The 17,746-nt window shown below is 32.4% G+C and overlaps 1 protein-coding gene across 2 annotated transcripts; it reads left to right on the top strand.

The window, feature by feature from the left end:
- The first annotated feature begins 42 nt into the window (after positions 1–42).
- Positions 43–17,477, top strand: LOC113396073 (zinc finger FYVE domain-containing protein 26 homolog). 2 transcript variants are annotated; one of them, XM_026633852.2, is made up of 17 exons: positions 43–178; positions 467–564; positions 956–2,615; positions 2,695–2,813; positions 6,555–8,264; positions 8,374–8,472; positions 8,580–9,392; positions 9,921–10,192; positions 11,149–11,283; positions 11,511–11,638; positions 12,057–12,463; positions 12,922–13,392; positions 14,025–14,253; positions 14,468–14,762; positions 15,305–15,439; positions 16,378–16,504; positions 16,966–17,477. In XM_026633852.2, the coding sequence occupies exons 2-17, from the start codon at positions 499–501 to the stop codon at positions 17,134–17,136; spliced, it is 6,837 nt and encodes a 2,278-aa protein (XP_026489637.2). In that variant the 5' UTR covers positions 43–178; positions 467–498; the 3' UTR covers positions 17,137–17,477. The 2 variants fall into 2 exon arrangements, with proteins under 2 accessions (XP_026489637.2, XP_064074019.1); XM_064217949.1 differs by lacking the exon at positions 43–178 and having other exon boundaries at positions 371–564.
- Positions 17,478–17,746: the final 269 nt, after the last annotated feature.

Below are 17,746 nucleotides of genomic sequence, written 5' to 3'. Positions count from 1 at the left end.
TGTCAAATGTCAATATAAACTTAATAATTGACAGCTTGTATTAATTTTTTTTGTTTATGTAGGATTGTGAAGTGACTTCCAAAATAAACAATTTTTGGTTTCAAGTTCTGTGTATTTTTTAACGTTAATGTAGATGTAGTTTATATTTTGGTATACTTTGTTATGTTATTAATGTAAGGTAAGATTAACATACCATTTTATCAACCTTTTGTTAAGATTTTGTTGACGGTTATTTATTCCTATTGAATTACGTATATGATTTTTTTTCTGCATTCAATAGATTGTCTAAATTCTTAGTTGTTTAATTTTCATTCTAAGAATTAATTAAATTTCTATTAATATTAAATGTATTATATATATAATGTTAAAGTTTTTAAATTGAATAGCATAAAAATTAATGGTAGGTAGCACATAATGCAATAAATGAATGAAGTATTATATAACAATAAATATATTTGTTTTATAGTGGTAGAATTTGTAGAATAATAACCAATAACAATGAAGGAAGACGAGTTAAAATATACACTCCGCCTATTGGATAACTTAACTGGAGAAGTATTCGAGGTAAGCCAAAATGCGGTAGATATTAATACTATATTTGAATATGCTAATAATAAAGTAGTGATAAACACAGATGTACATATTATTTACATAGCAACTTTATATTAAACAGATTTAATTGTTGAATATGGAAAATTAAGTGTGAGGCAACTGGGTGGCCTTAGTTATAAGGTTTAAGTGATTATAAGCATAAACTCTGATAGAGGTTTTCAATAATGTTGAAAATAGTACTAACCTACGAGACCAATCTTTATACGATCTGTCTCTTTGTGATGTTGCAGATTTAAAATAAGAATAGATGTTACAAAGATTTGGTGTAACTTTTTACTGTTAAAAATAATTTATTATACTTTTATTCACCCTTAAAGTATTTGAGTTAAATATCTTATTCCAGGAAATCTTACAAGTTTACTATGATACAGAAGAATCTAAGCCAATTGAAAACATATCCAGCCAAGCACTAGAATTCTTAAAAATAAATTTGACAAGCAATCCAGTTACAACCTCAACAATACTAAATTTTTTACAAACCCATATACATGATAAAACAATTTTGTATAAAATTAATCTTTTATATTTGGAAGTATTAAAATCTGAATTATCAAACAATTATCCAGAGAAAGTGATTACAATTTTGTCATTAGCGAGATGGGATGATAAAATACAGCCTCAATTAATTAATGATATCTTCAATCATTTCTCTGATGATATATTCAGACAACATAGAAAGCAGATCCTGATCAGCTTAGTTACCCATGGAAAACCGGAACTTATTAATATAGCTTCGGATCTCATGCACAGAAATGAATCACAGAAGCATTTTAAATTAACAGCAGAATACATGATAGAACTTTGTTACCAGGATAAGACTCATTGGCTGTTGAAAGCTGCTCAGATTTATAAACAACAACTGAATGATATGAAAAATGTGACATTTGAAATTAATAACTTCACAAAACAAATTCTCATAATGGTATTAATAGATCTCACAAATTGTCCGGAGACATACGACTTGCCTTCATTAGTTAATCAGTTGACAAACATATTTTCAATTCTCGATACGTACACAACAACGGATCGACAATTGCAATTTTATATGACTGAAATTAAAAGAGAATTGACAGTCATAAAATTTTGCCTCGAAAATAATTGTAAAATTATGACGACATCCATATTCAGTCAGGTATTAAGTCAGAGTGCTTTAACAGTTATATCCCAGGTTTGCAGACTGTCTAAAGTGGACAGGTACAAGGTGTCTAGGTTGTTGAATACGAACAATGAGTTTATAACTGAACTATTGTCTCATAACAATAAAAACAACCCAGAGAAAATCAACCAAAGTATCTCAAACTGGGATATTTCCACATATAATAGTTACTGTGCAATAACAAAGGTTATAGATACAATATTAAATACATCCGAAGGTATTGAAAACACGCAAGAAATGAGTACATCACTCGATGACATCAAACGTCTAGTCTTATCAATTCAACCTTTGCAATATTGTATCGAAGCTATAGAAACTATATTCTCTTGTTTATTTTTGAGATATGAATATTTCTCATGTTACGAACATACGCAAGACTACCCATGCGGGACGCATTCAGAATGTTCCTACTTCTATTCCAAAAAGCAGAACAAGAATCCGAAAAGTATGAACAGTTCGAGTACAGGTTTCCTGTGCAACTCTTTAACGACGCAAATAATATTGAATACTCTTAAATTATGTATAGAAACATTATGGGAAAGAGACGTTAGCAATACAAAAATCGACGACGAAAACACATCGGCGCGTTTAAAAAAATTGACGAATGTTATCAATCATTCTATTTGGAAAATGCAACTCGTGTCCACGCTTTCGCCTGACACGAGTCCCGTATATCTGAAACTATGTCTAGATTACGTGGAGGTGGACGAGAGTAGTGAAGACGAAGATCGTGAATCCGATCAAAAAGTTGTCAGAAAGAAGCCTAAAATAAGACGTCGACACACGAACCCTAGGCCCGAAGTTGATCAAGCTATGCTTACATCCACTGTCTCAGCTTCTGAAGAGAGTAAGTCATACTACGTATATGAAATAAGAGTTAATTATTACATCACACTCAAAAACTAATAAATGTTGTAAATTTCCAGCGTGTTCTCTGAAAAAAAACACTATCGATTTCATATCAATAATGCTGGCGAAGCCGAATTGTCTTGTAGCGCTGGCGTTGTATCAAAATGATTTCTCTAAAGCAAATCAAATATTAGAGGTATGTTAAAAGTATTTAATTCAATTTCGCTCGTTAAGGTTACAAGTTGTTTAAATATATAGTTTATATTAACCCAGTATTGTTATGAATGAATGACTTATGTTTTTATTGAAACGTTCGTTAAATTTATTGGGCTATTCCTTAATTTCCATATAAAAACAATTATGTATTAAATAATATTTATTTTTTATAATAAAGGTTCGATTTTTGCCAAATAATCCATTCGTCCTTTTTAATCAGCCTAAATTGTTCTGATCAAGTGTTCAAGCTTCTCATAACAATCTCTTTCATTGTCACTTGGTTCGTAATAAATCACACCTCCCCTGTGTCTAAAGACTCCTGGAGGATTAGTTTCTAAAAATATTTTAGCTTCTTCAATCATTTTATTTGGTTTGAAAAAATTACACAACAAACAACAGCAGCACCAACCTGAAAATAAATCATTAAAAATATTTAAAATAATTCCATCAGCCATAAAAATCATGTAGGTACTTTTTTTCGTTTGAGAATACTTTAATTCATATAAAAAAATCATAAAAAATGTTACCGCAACTTTAATAATGAAATTACCATAAGAAGAAGGTAGGGAACTTTTTACAATTTTACAATCAAAACAGTAAAAGTAGGGTATAAAATCTAGTTGGCCAGCCTGATGTTATATGCTTTTCGAAATGTAAAAAGTAATAACATTGGTACGATAGTTAAAAATTGTCTTAATTGTATTGTAACCGCGATATATACCGAGCGAGAAGTTACCGCCTGAAACCCACACCTAAAAAGTTAAAAACTATATCTACAGGCGGTTGTGACTAATATCTGACCTTAAAATTTTAATAAGTACAAAATAAGTGTATTGTTTAAAATAATACTTTATGTACCTTTTGTACACCATAAAGGGATCGCTAGGGCTAAGTAAACGAGAAACCATATTTTTAGAATTTCCGATAAACGCTGTATTCGTAATTTACTTATCTGTCTTTGTATTCGAATGTCGTTGAGAAAACACTTGCTTGGGTTGGGGCGTTCCAATGTTTTGTTTTTGAGAATGTCATTCAAAATTGGTAATATTTCTGTAAAAAAAAATATGTTTATAATTATGAAAAAATGGGCATATATCGTTTTCACTATCCTTCAAAACTAATAATTACTTTTTTCCTGGCTGCCAGTAGCATTCGATTTCAGTATTACATCTCCAAAGTAATATTCGGCAAGTAAATTGTCATATTCATAAAAAGTATTATATTCTAAAACAAGCCAGAGAAAATAATAAAAGTAATGATTTATATGTAATACGTAAATTATGGTTGTCAAGTCGGTTGTACATTTCTAAAATGAAGTAATTTAAAAAGATTAAAAGGCTTATTCTTTTCAACACATAAAAACGAGGTATAGCCTATTCCAATGGAAGTAGGAAAAAAGATAAATAAACTTTAGGTTTACGTATTTAATGCGATATGCTATTAACTCAGCTATATTGTGGCACTACTAAGTGTTTATGAGCAATATATATTTTTTTATAATATAACAATATTACACTTAACTACTTATTTACACTTTAATTTTACTTCCAAAATAGCGATAACAGTTTCGCCGACTTTCAAAACGCCATTTTGTCGCAAATCCCTAGTGAATATCATAAGATTAAATAAGCTCTCAACCAATGATATCGCGTCGATTTACTGTCAAATGTTGTTTATTTCGCTTTTTTCATGTTATGGTTGGAATTGAGTATAGCTATATTTTTAAAGCTTTTTTTTATATTAGTTTGAAGATTGCTTCAGCAATATCAACACCAATAAACCACAACACTGATAAATAAAAAAGAAACGGTGAAAAATTTAAGCATTAATGTCTCTCTGTAGGGGGACGAGCAAATGGGTAACTTGATGGTAAGTGGTCACCAACATCTATAGACAATGGCACTTTAAGAAATATTAACCATTTCTTATATCGCCAATGCGCCACCGACTTTGGCAGCTAAGATTTTATGTCTCTTGTGCGTATAGTTACACTGTCTCGCTCACCATTCAAACCGGAACACACAATAATACGACTACTATTTGGCGGTAGAATATATGATCCTTCGGTATTTTCTGTCTGAATACACAATTCTAGTTGTGAAATTAAATCAGTTTTCTTACGAAAGTAATATTAAGATGAAAAATATTTTAAAACTTATGTTCTTTTAAAGTATGTTTTGTATATCTTAAACTAAAATGGAATTTGATTGATAATTAAATTATTACTCAAATATTGTATTTATAAATGAAGATAACGTCCTCAGACGGACAGGAATTAATACCTGAGTTGTTTTCTTCGAAAAGTTCTAGTGAACAACGTCACAACAAACATTGAAAAAATTATAGTTTTTTTTTTTTTTATTATTCACAAAACACGATACGTACCTATATACCATTTTATACTTACGTTACATTATCAATTCAAAGTATAGATACTCTATTCAAGAGCCTACTTGAAGCTTGTAAAAGGCTTTTCACAAGTACTTTGAATTGGTTTACTGCAAGATCTCATTAAAAATAAAAATACAAATGAAGTTACGTAATTATAACAGAGATTAATTTGTCTCAATATTATTTATATCTTGAACAAATAATGACAATGCTGTCTAAATTATTTTAATAATTAATAAAAAATAAACGTAACTGTGAAAGTACACTTAGTAAAGTTTTGCAGTTAATGAGATTGCAGTAAGTTATATTGAATCCATTTTCATTTCTGTTCAACGTTTTCATAATTTTATTTTTTATATATGGCTGGTATTTCAATACATTCCAGGAATTCTAATTTAATAGCATTAACGCTGTACTACTTGATATAAATATTCATACGACATTAGATAACGAAGTAGCAGTAGAATTATTCTGTAAGAAAAAAAAACTCGAAACTTACTGCTTGATATGATTGTGAAATGTCAAAGTGATACGCGACATAGAAAAAGCGTATCAACGTAAATCGATTTTGAATTCACGCAAGAAGTACGAAGTGATTTATTACAGAATAGACCTGTAGATATAAATACGTAATCTTTTAGACAAACATAAGCAAATAAAATTAATGTCAAAAGTCAAAACCATTTCCGTGATTTCGCAATATTCCGGTTTGTATTTATCGGTAAGATGTCATTGCCCTGCGCGTAACAACAACTGTTCACATAGAGATAATTAAATACATTTTTATTGTAATTAAACATAACGCATATGCAATATGCAAAAACACACACACTTAAATAAAGACACGTATCAAATGTGTAAACAGTTGCCTTTTGATAAACCTGAAGTAATTGAATATGATATCATGCATTGCTTTTGAGATAGCTTTGTATATTTAAATATATAATAACAAGTATCAATAAACTTAATCGTATAGAACGTCAATCGTATAGTACAAAAAATATACCACTATTCAACGGATTCTCGTAATTCTTTCTCAATCCTTCATTATTGTTATGTATAACTTTGTTATCAGATAAATTATAAGGATTATCGAGTAATCTGCTTGTTTGAGCGATAACCATACTGCCTTTAAAAAAAGAAAGTAATATTTTACAAAAACAAAGTATAAATATTGTTTTATGCAAAATGACATATATTATCATATCATATAATTTGTCATTTACTTTGAAATATATGTGTAACTATTTATGATGTATCAAATTAACTCCAAAGAGTTTATAGCTTTAATGTTTTGATTTAATAAAAATATGTCAAACCTACTTTTCAGATGTTCGATTTATCTGACTCGGAAATTGCTACAGAAGTTACGTTCACCGAACAACTGAGGCATTTGATTGCAAAGATAAAAAATATTATATGTTATCGAGATTGCTCCCGATATCCATCGAAAGAATTATCTGCACTTTCTGTTGTATCCACAGAAGTCATGGGCCTCGTAGAAGGGTTCCTGGCTTCGAACAGAGCCCCGAATTCCTTCGATATAATCGAATTAGGAGCTCGTCATCCACATTTGCAACTGTATAGCCATCAAAATGCTCCATTTATTAATGCCGTCGACATACTGCTTAGTAGCGGACTCAATAGAGAAATTACCTATGGATTAATTAATGTGGTTGAAAGAAAGCTTGCGGAAGTTAGATGCAGTACTGATGTCATGGCGGTTAAGAAAACTAACTATATACGATTTGTTGAGGATATCGCTAGTGTAACTTTCGAAATTTTCGGTAATACAGATAAATCGTTTGATTTCGTAGATAACGTTTGCGAATTGATCACAGATTGTCGCATCCCTATTAAACATAAGGACTTTTGTAAAGTAAACCAGCTGTCCAAAGAGCTCAGGCAATGTTGCTTCGACTTAGCCGAGATTGCAACTCCTAATAAATCGAAGGATCTAGATGAAAATTCGTTACAAAAATATCATCAAATTTATATGAATGTTGTCGCTGCGTCAGATAAAGATCTATGTAATATTAACGAAGTTTCGCGACATGGTACCAAGAAAGCAAGAGTACATTACTTAAGGAAATGTTACATGTATTCGAAATCCGTGTCACAATTGGAACAGGAAGACAAGGTTAACGAAACATCCATAGACGCGCCATACTTCTCGGTATTAGAAAGACAATTGCATGACATATTTGGAAACATGATAAACAATAAAGACTTACCAATAACATATTTGGAACCAATATGCAAGAAATTAAATGTGAATTTGATTCCGAAATTAATTCTTAACTTTTGTCCTTCTATAACATTAGCGGGTCCGTTGAGAGAGGCAAGTGAGGAAAATTTCAACAACCTTCTACAGGTTGTGTATGATTTGAAAAATTCGGAAGAAAAACTATTTATTGAACCAATGACTGATTTTGCACCTTTACCTCGGACTCCAGATCCTCAGTGTCTCACCTATATTGTCTTACATAATTGGGTACTCGCACATATTATTAGAAAAATTCATCCAACTTTAAGTGAAAGTAGTACTCAACAAAATATAGACGCACGCACGAAATATCTTAATAAATACATGGATTTAGAAAGATTCAATTGTACCAAAGCTTTGTTCGGAGGTAATAAATGTTTAGCGTCACTTCATACAATAATAGACTTAGACAAATTATTTTCGTACTTACCACAATTACTGGAGTCTGGTAAGATATTGCAATGCCTGAAAATATTGGATGCACTGTCAGAACGTCAACTCATGTGCAGTGCAAATTTAACGAACATCCGGGACTTGATTTTCTTCAAAATCGCTACCAATCCAAAGGTCCACTATAACTGGAAATATTGTCAATATTTGAAATGCCCCGATTTGAAGTTAGATCTAATACTTAACAACTTATCTGCCTGGCCGGCGGAGGGGGCTCTTGAAGCTATTAATTACCTAAGATATAGCTTAAATCACAGTCTGATAGACGAAAGTTTATATGAAAAATGCACAGATTGGGTCGTCAAAATACCACTTTACGAGCAGGTAAATTAACAACTGAATAAATATATCTAATAATCTATGGTTACTGTATTATTGTTCAAAATTAGTTTCTGTAATAAGCAATGGGAACTAAATTATTTTTATCTTTCAGATATCCTCCATAATGGGAACTAACCATTGGTATACAATTTATGAGAAATCCATGGAAAATCCGGAAAATATAATTGAAGTCCTTATGGATAGCCAACAGGTAATTTTTTGATAAAACGAACTATATTTTCATATTGATTTTGGACTCTGTATTGGTCCCTTATCCATCGATATTATGGGAGACTTACATTTTGTTTTTTGTTTTAGTTTAAATTATGTTTAGAATGGGCTGATGTTCACGAGGCTTCTGATTATATGAAAAATCTAATCGTGGTTAATCTTTTACGTCAATTATTTGAATACACCAGTCAGGCGACGCCGACCTTAGTCCGTGAATTGCTCGCAAGGTTACCGAAAACTCAAGCAATGGACTTAGTTTCAGAAGAATTATCAAAAATCAGAAACATTGAAATCTTCCAAGTCTGCATTGACTTTGTTTCTGCCAATGCCACAGTTTGGAAAACATTTGAAAATATTAAAATAGGTTTTCAAATTATGCTTGAAATAGAAGCAAATTCGAGGCAACTCTTCTGGGACTTAATTGAAAAACCTCTGATAATGATCGAGCAACTCTTAATGAATGCAAAGCTCGAAATGTTGGTTCAAATAATAAATAAAATTGCACCCACACTTAAAAATGACATAAATGGCGATAACCTGTATTATAACATAAAAGCAATTGATACGTTATTGATTTCACGTAATTCTGTAGATGCCTTGTTGAGATATTACGCGGAGAAAGCGTTAGATATGAAAAACCCGAGACTCGCGTGTCCTACACCACCAAAACCTTGGGACGATTCATTATTACAGTCCATAGATTCTATTAATATAGAAGCTACCTCGAAACCATTCGTGATGCCCGAACACGTACCCACAAAAGAACAGTGGGTAGAGGATTACACGGCAGATAGGTGTATGGTCTGCAAAATATCGATATTTTCAATGATTATACGCAGACATCACTGCAGGCGGTGTGGTAGAGTAGTGTGTCAGGGTTGTTCAAGAAATAAAATGCAGGTACGGATTTTTTATTTACTTCAAACTAGTATACTAACCAATACATCCAAATGATATACCTTTAAAACAAATTACGTTTATTCGGGTATAATTACTAAAAGATACATGCTAATGTAGTATTCGCTTAAAAAAAATATATTTTTATTAATTTTCATTATTGTGGCCATATTTTGCTCATAATGACTAATTTCCACCCACGAATGTCTTAAATATTGTCTTAGGCATTATTATTTTGTATTTAAAAGAAGTACTTTGTTTATATATCTTTTTTTTATACTAAAACGTCGTGCTAATAAAATTAAAGTTATTTATGCAGACTATTTAATCTAAGCATACTATTAAAATAATATGGCTTCGTTTGTTCTATTGCGTTGAAATTTCGTTTAGTTGTTGTTGCGCTAAGGTTTTATTGATATGAACACTTTTCTGTATAAAAATATTTGGATTTAGGCTCTGGTTCGTACGCAACATCCGTTATGTACTTGTATCTAGATTTAAAAACTTATATGAATATGTTTATACTTAAAGGTGCCAACATACCCCAGTGGCGTGAAGTTCCGTGTCTGCGAAGATTGTTTCACGCAAACAATGAATAAGAAATCTAATTCCGAACGGGACAACATGATGCTAAGCAGCAACTCGGATACCGGCAGCGCCACCACTTGTATGGACTGGTGTCTTTCTACTAACACGAAGAAGAATGATGCGGTTAGAACAGAGTTTAGTTACGAGTTCACGCCGAATGTTACTCTCTGTTTATCGATAATGAAGATGCATACAATCAACTTGGACTATCCGAGGCCAGTATTATAAACACTCTTATTTATAAAAAGTACGACAGGTTATAAAGATTTTGGCGTCTGGTAATACACTCGATTTCGCTTTTAATCAATATTTGTACGAATGTCTGTCTACAGTCTATGGTAGCGCCAATTTAATACTAGCGTTTTTTTAATAGAAATCCCGTGTTCCTTTTCAATTATATTTTTATTCCGCCACTGGAATTCGAACACTTCGTTTTTACTAAGAACTGTGTATGCGTGTTTTTAATTTGAATTACATATTTAATAGAACTTATTTTATTTATTAAATTTTAGTTGTTATTAACTCTGGCACGAATGAGTGTACCGCAGGGTTCAATTGTAGGATCTCTGCTGTTTGTGATATATATGTAAAAGAGTTACCTTATTTTGCAACATTGGAGTGTTTGCAGATGATAAATCTCTTATTTTTTAACTCGACAGAAAGATAAACAACTATGACCTTGTGAACAATGCTCTGTCACAGGTTTTTTGATTGGTTTGACATAAATAAACTAGTTCTAAATGTAAAAATACTAAATGTATGGTATTTTGCCTGCCAAATGTCAAGTTAAATTCTTCTGTGGTTGTTTTAAATAATGAAAGGCTTGAGTTTGACTACCATCCCGTTGTATGCCCTAGTAGGGAAACTAAGACCTGTAATTTATGTAATCACAGATACAGCTTTACGAAATAGTGGTAGAGTTGAAATATTGACTGATTCGAAAATGCTTTATTGTAAAGTTTACTTGAATAAATTACATTTGAAATTATATTTTATGTGGTATTATTACAAAACGAACCGTGTGTGGTCATGATATTATTATACATTTTTAATAATGTTATTTTTTCTATGAATTCTAGTCACACTAATAAAAAGGGTTAGGATTGCAACGACGCAACGCGATTCACGATTAATTATAATTACTAAGTCCTTATTGTATTAATTCCAACAGGTTTCTTCTCGATCGAAGTGATGAGGTAGCACGAGAACTCGCAAACGGAGGTGACTCAAGACTTCTGGTACGAGCGAGACGATCACTTTTACTTGCGGCCGCTGAACTATATTCGCGAGCTCCGAATGAAAAATCGTTAGTAAATATTTTTCCTTTTAAATTGAAAGGGTGCACTTGTTTTCATATTAAATTTAAAAAATAGTTTGTCAAGGCAGAAAACGATTAGATTTGTATTTTTTTTTAAACTCTCGTATTTGGGGCTTTCATTTTCTTATGAGATCTCTGAAGATATAAAAAATAAGAAACTTTGGTCATCGGCACGATATCTCCGCGGTTTATGCATGTCGCAATGTACGCCGCAGCGCGGGCGCGCGCGTGTGCGAGACGGGCGCCGCGCACGCCGCGCGCTGCCTGGCGCACGCGGACGCCATGGCCACGCTCGTCAAGCACCAGGCGCACCACCTCGTGCCGCACCAGGGCGCGCATCCCAGTGAGTACCCCACTCGCGATTTTGACGTTTTTTTTAGAAAACCTAATACAATATAGGTATTGAAAATTGATATCTGATAATATTTCTTTAATTAATGCTTAAAATCAGTAATTAAATATGAAAGAAAAATAAAATTCAGTAAGTAATTATTAACTTGAATGACAACGGCCCATTGACTGTTAATTCGGATTTTAACTACATATTATAGATATTAGTAAAACCGCAAAATAAAATTACAGTAAACACCTTCTTAATCGGAATCGGTTACGGCTTCGGATATATTTTTATTTCGGGTATCCGTTACTTTCAGTTACGGTTACGGAGCTCTATAACATCCCTGATTTCCAGTGCGTTTACAACGAGTTTAATAAACGTACTTCTTAATTAGCTATCGTCACTAATTTACTAAGTTCTTTAGGTCAAATTGTTCGTTCTTTGCTGGAAGCTGAGAAATGGGAGCTAGCGTTAGAAATAGCGACAAAATCTGGCCTCCCTCGCAACAGTGTTCTCGCTGCGTGGGGTAAAGCGTGTCTCAAGGCGGGATGTTTTAAAGAAGCGCGCAGAAAATTCGCTCTTTGTTTCAAGAACGCGCCAAACGTCTGTCTCGATGTTCAGGAAGAACTGGAATACGGGAAGGAAGCCTCGGAATCACATTTTGTTAATAGAAAATTACAATTGAGATCAGAGAGATCTATTTCTGTCTCAAGTATTCAGTCTGAGAATCGTTCTCGGAGCAATCCGTTGTTGAATGAAATAATATCCATGTTGGAAGAGATGAACTACCCAGTTAACCAGCTGCTCCTGGATAAAGCGGAGACTATAAAAGTAAGATTATAAAACAAATAATTGTTAATAGCAATTTTTATTCATCGTAATTCAGTGGTGGGCTTAAATTTGTTCCAATTATAGGCTGTTATATTTTTGGCATCCTTACCAATTAAATGTTTTCAAATCGCACTTATTATAAACCATTGTTAATTATACAAAGATTTTGTTCGGAAAATTAATTGAGTTTTAAGTAAATATTCAAATATTTTCATTTAAAGGAAGAACATTTTGTGACATCACTCCAAAAAATAAAAACGGAAAGATGTTTTAAAGGCTTTTTTTAGCCAGACATCATATACGAGGAGTTTTTAATGTTTAAAATATCTCTGTTTCTACAAGAGTAATTTAAAAAAAATGTCTCACAATTTGCCGCCTCTCAAATACCGCACCTCGATTACTCACTCTACTTGAAAACTGTTGACGATGTATTGATTTAATGTATATAATTTTTACAGACTACGAATGAAAAGCTATCAACATTGAATACAAGCAAGAAAAAGATTTCTCTAACAGAACCCGCGTTAAACATAATGCATACTCTAGCAAGTGTCAAAAAGATAAAACAAGGTGACTACAGCGATTTCCAAACGGCAACCGTTCAGCCAAAAAAATCACTAGCTCAAGGTCTTTTACGCCGAAACAATAACCACAACGAACCAAAAATGGACCATCAGAATAAGAAACTCGACCCGTTCTTTTATAAAGAATGTGTTTACTATCTCAGTAATTATGGTTCACACGTCGCAAATATAATGTTCTTCATGAAACAGAGTAACATGAATGAAGTGATCAGGTATTGTTACGATAGTATGGTTGATAAAGAAACCTTCACAGAATCAGTTTATATGGAATGCTTAAAGAAAGACAAAGTGAATGATCTTTTAAAATCTATGAGTGACATGGACTCAACTCTTGAAATGTGGTCGGTAAGTGTAATATATATTTTTGTAATTATTACTATAAGATCATTACTCTATTTGACGCTTTGACAGACGTTTCTTTTTTGCGCATATATTTTTTTTTTTTAAGAATAATATTTGATTTATGTCTGATTATGTAATTTGACACACGCGTAGAAAGAGAAAGATAGAGAACAACATCTGTTTAAAAATAAATATTTCAATAAACGAAGATTACTTATATCATAAAGATAAAATCCGTTCACCATTTGTTTTTTAATTATACTAAATTATAACATATTAGTAGAAGCTACAAATGAAACTTAACTGTTTTCACTTAAGTATTCAAATTGAAAAATTCCTATTATTTTATGTCATTTTATAATTTACTAATTGTATCCTGCGGTAAAACCTGCATTACATTTGGATTATACATGCATTTTATAGTCATAATGACTAAGTCTGCAGTTTGTCAGATTGGTCGTAATTTATGGTTACTATTTATCTCCTTAGGGTCGTAACGCTGAATTACATATATCCCGCAACCTTTCTCAATAAATTCCAAACGAAATAAAAAAATCAATACAAAAAATACAGCTAGAGAGTTTTGGACATAACTCTTCAGTATTATAAAATGAATATAGAAATGATTCTTTCAGGAGTACATCATGCATATATGTCGAACTTTAGAAGTAACAAAGAGACTGGACGCTCTGTACGCCCTGCAGTGCGGTACGGGTCAGCACGCACGCGCTTCAGCGTCTTGCGCTCTCTTGTACTCGAGGCCCATTCCGCCGGCCAACCAGCCGTTCGGAGTGTTACAAGCACGACAGCACCATCTAAACGCGGCCTTACACCATCTCAGCCAGTGTGTACCGGTCACCAATAGTAAGTGGTTTATCGTTCAATAACTTACAAATGTCTGTGTCATTTGTGATGTTGTTACGGTGTTAACACCCTAGAGGTTAACGCTCACCAAAAGCGTTAGCAAAAGCATTTTTTCATTCCATATCCGCTTCAAATTAACGAAACAATGTCCGTGTTATTATTTTTATAGTGATATTGGTGTATTGTATATAAAGTTCACATTTTTTTCCCACAGAAGTAAATGATCCAAGATCAATACAATTCAATCTTGACAAAACTACCATAGACAATCTCATGACGACGATGTCTCGTCAAATAGAATTAGCGAAATATTTAGCAGCAAGTGAAGCGAGTGGCAGATTAACAGAAAAAGTAGTTACTGACGTCATACCGGTTCATAGCGCACGAAGGGAAGAAAATGATCTAAGGCCCTTGACTCTATTTGGTTCGAACACAGATAAAATAAGAATCGTTGCTATAGTACTGGCTACTGGGCAGACCATAGAGGGAGGATTTGAATTGGCTTTTAAGTAAGTTATAGTAACTTTATCAAAGCATTGTCTTAGGATGCTATGGGTGTTACATTAAAGAACAAAGAATAACACACAAAGACGTCAGTCACGTCCTAAATAATTATAAATTTGTTTATTTGTGATTATAGTTTGGTCAATATATTTGTTACTTAATCAAAATATAATTTTCATATAAGTTTTCTTAGATAGAGGTGGGGATGTGCTAATTATAATACTAAAAGAACAATATTTAAGTTTGCAATTTCAAAGCAATTGTTAGTTTGAATTTATTTTTTTACTTAAAATTTGTAGGCAGACTCCCAAATAGACTCAGTGGTTACCACTTACCTCATGATAAGTGGTAACCACTGAGGAAAGATATTAGCACTAAAAAAAATATTAACCATCCCTTTCATTTTAACAGCGTCACTAACTTTGAAAACTAAAATTTTATGTCCCTTGGACATGGATGACTCGATCACCCTTCAAACCGGAAATACTAACAAAGTTATGATGTTTGAAGGTAATGATCAAAATATAATATCAACCATTAATTACAGGATCATTAGCGAACATAAGTTGGACTCGATGAATATTTACACACACGTGGCAAAATATTTGGTAAACGCGGACAGATTTATGGAAGTAAAGACGTTGGCGAAGTGCATTCGGACTTCAAAAGAAACTGCTGCCAAGTATTTAAAAAGTCTTACAGTATTAATTCTATTCCTTTAAAACGTAAATATTAGTGTAGCTTATAAGTTTACAGATCTAAGTAAACGACCCAAAGTCTTTAACTCAAAATGCAGACCAATAACAAGGTTTTTGGCTGTTCCTGTCAAGAAATTCTTAGTAGTAGCTGTTTAAAAGTCGGCATTATTTACACAACCTCGTAGAGTACGTATAAGCCTCACGTCTAATCTCTCTCCGGTCATATAGGATCCGATAGAATGGCACGACCTGTATTAGCTACAGCCTGTTCCTTAGATTTACGTATTCCATGCTATTTGCTAAAAGCGCTACTAAAAGTCATTACTTATATCCACATTATTTTAAACAAATTCAGATAACATCTTCGTCGACATTAAAATCGTAAATTGTAACTTGACAGTATCCTTTTCTCTTAAATTTCCTGGGTCCTCTGTTATTTACTATTATAACTTTGTCTTCATTGGTGTCGAAGGGAATAATTCTTGATGTAAATGCATCATATTTGAGGTAAAGACTTCTGACCTTCTTTTGTGCTGAAAATGGGCGTGTCACGGGGACCAATTTTCGGTTCATTTCTATTTCAGTTAGATGATGTGTGTTTTATATTAAATGTGTGTATATGTGATATTGTATTATTGTTGATGATACTGCTCATACTGCATTGTTTTCCATGTTGATTAGAAATATAACTTATTTTAGCAGTGCACCATCAAAGTTAGTTAAGTTCAGTAAGTTAGTTATTTATTTGGTTTGGAGTGCGAATGAAATATATTTATAGTGTGTAAAATGTTGGTAGCTCTAAATTTTATTCAATCTTCCAAAATCAGCAAAATGATTTTTTAAATTTTGATGCCGTGCTAATTTCTGTACAATTATTAGTTATGGAATTGCGGTTGAACTGTATGTCTGTGTTCCCCTGTAGCCTGATGAGCGACCAGGTGCTGGAGGCGGGTGCGAGCGCCGTGGTGTCGCGCTGCGAGGCGCGCGGGCAGCTGCACGACGAGCAGGCTGAGATGCTCATCACAGACATCTCTAGCGTCGCTGTCAAGGTCGAACTATTTAGCGTGATTTTAAAATACCTAGTACATTTCCTGTGATTAACTATTTTCTAAGCCTAGTAAGCTGCTAAATTCTTAAAATCATATATATTGTACAGTGTACAATATATAAGGCCTTCTAAACTTTGAACAATTTATAATACGCTTTTTATCTTTGAAAATATCTGTAAATCTTACACTTTTTGATAAAGTTAGTTGAACATTAAGACATCCTATGGTGAATGGTCACAATCCAGAGTACATTGTACGAAGTATTTTGCATTATTTACACCGTCAATGTATTGGTGATTTTGTGATTTAAAATGTCATGTTCAGGATCTGTAATATTTCGTTTATCATTTAAATTGGAAGTAATAAAAAATATTGAAGTTTAGAGGTAGAATAAAGTTGTATTGGATTGGTTGGACTAACTCTATCATTAGTTAACAATAATTATATTTGATTACCTACAGATCTCCTGCTATCTTGTATGCCGTAATGTAAGCAGCGCTTACATACTGGCAGCAAAGCACGACCGTACTAACGACCTCCGAAGAGTGTTGCAAGAAGCCGAAAGATTAGGTAACGACCAAGTGAGGAACGCTTGTCTCAAGCGACTCACATCTAAAAACTTACTCTTATAGCAATCTCTAAAAATATTTAGTAGAAATTGAAACTTATAACCAATAATATTAAGATTTTTTATAGGCCTCAGGACATTAAATAAATAATTTAGTGAAATTATCTCTCAATATTGCAAAGTATAATAATTGTCTTTGACTGCTATATATTTTAATAATAAACTTAGTCACTAGGTGCGATTCTCTATTGGGATGTGATAATTTATAATCTGTAAAAATTTATAACTATTAATTTGTTTATGTCTTACCAATTTATATTGTAGAAATTGTCTTTATTAAAGGAATATTATAAAATGTTATAAATAGGAGCAATTGTTTCTTTGTTAAGTCAATTTATTAAAAATGTAACAAACAATGATACTAATTATTATATGCACTTTTTCTTATCTAATTTGAATGTAGTGAAAGACTTGATATCCTTGTTAATACCCAACAAAGATTATACAAGCAAAATTTAAATTCCTGTCGAAATAGTTATGACTGTGTGCAAATGAACTAAATACAATAAATCATTAATAGTTGATAAATATTTTTGTACACAAAAAAAAAAAAAAATAACCTATATATTTAAATTCATTTGATAAACAGCTATATTTTGTTGCGGTGTCTTATA

The sequence above is a fragment of the Vanessa tameamea genome, chromosome 19, assembly GCF_037043105.1.
Source record: "Vanessa tameamea isolate UH-Manoa-2023 chromosome 19, ilVanTame1 primary haplotype, whole genome shotgun sequence".
Taxonomy (NCBI): Eukaryota; Metazoa; Arthropoda; class Insecta; order Lepidoptera; family Nymphalidae; genus Vanessa; species Vanessa tameamea.
The sequence above is the reverse complement of the archived record's forward strand: the minus strand, read 5'-3'. Positions and strand labels throughout refer to the sequence as shown.

Bases quoted from the DNA above. Each gene is read 5' to 3' on its own strand.
- LOC113396073 (XM_026633852.2), top strand. From the start codon at position 499: ATGAAGGAAGACGAGTTAAAATATACACTCCGCCTATTGGATAACTTA. The intron at 10,193-11,148 runs GCCAGTATTATA...TAATTCCAACAG, and splicing joins ATCAACTTGGACTATCCGAG to GTTTCTTCTCGATCGAAGTG. The intron at 16,505-16,965 runs GTCGAACTATTT...GATTACCTACAG, and splicing joins TCTCTAGCGTCGCTGTCAAG to ATCTCCTGCTATCTTGTATG.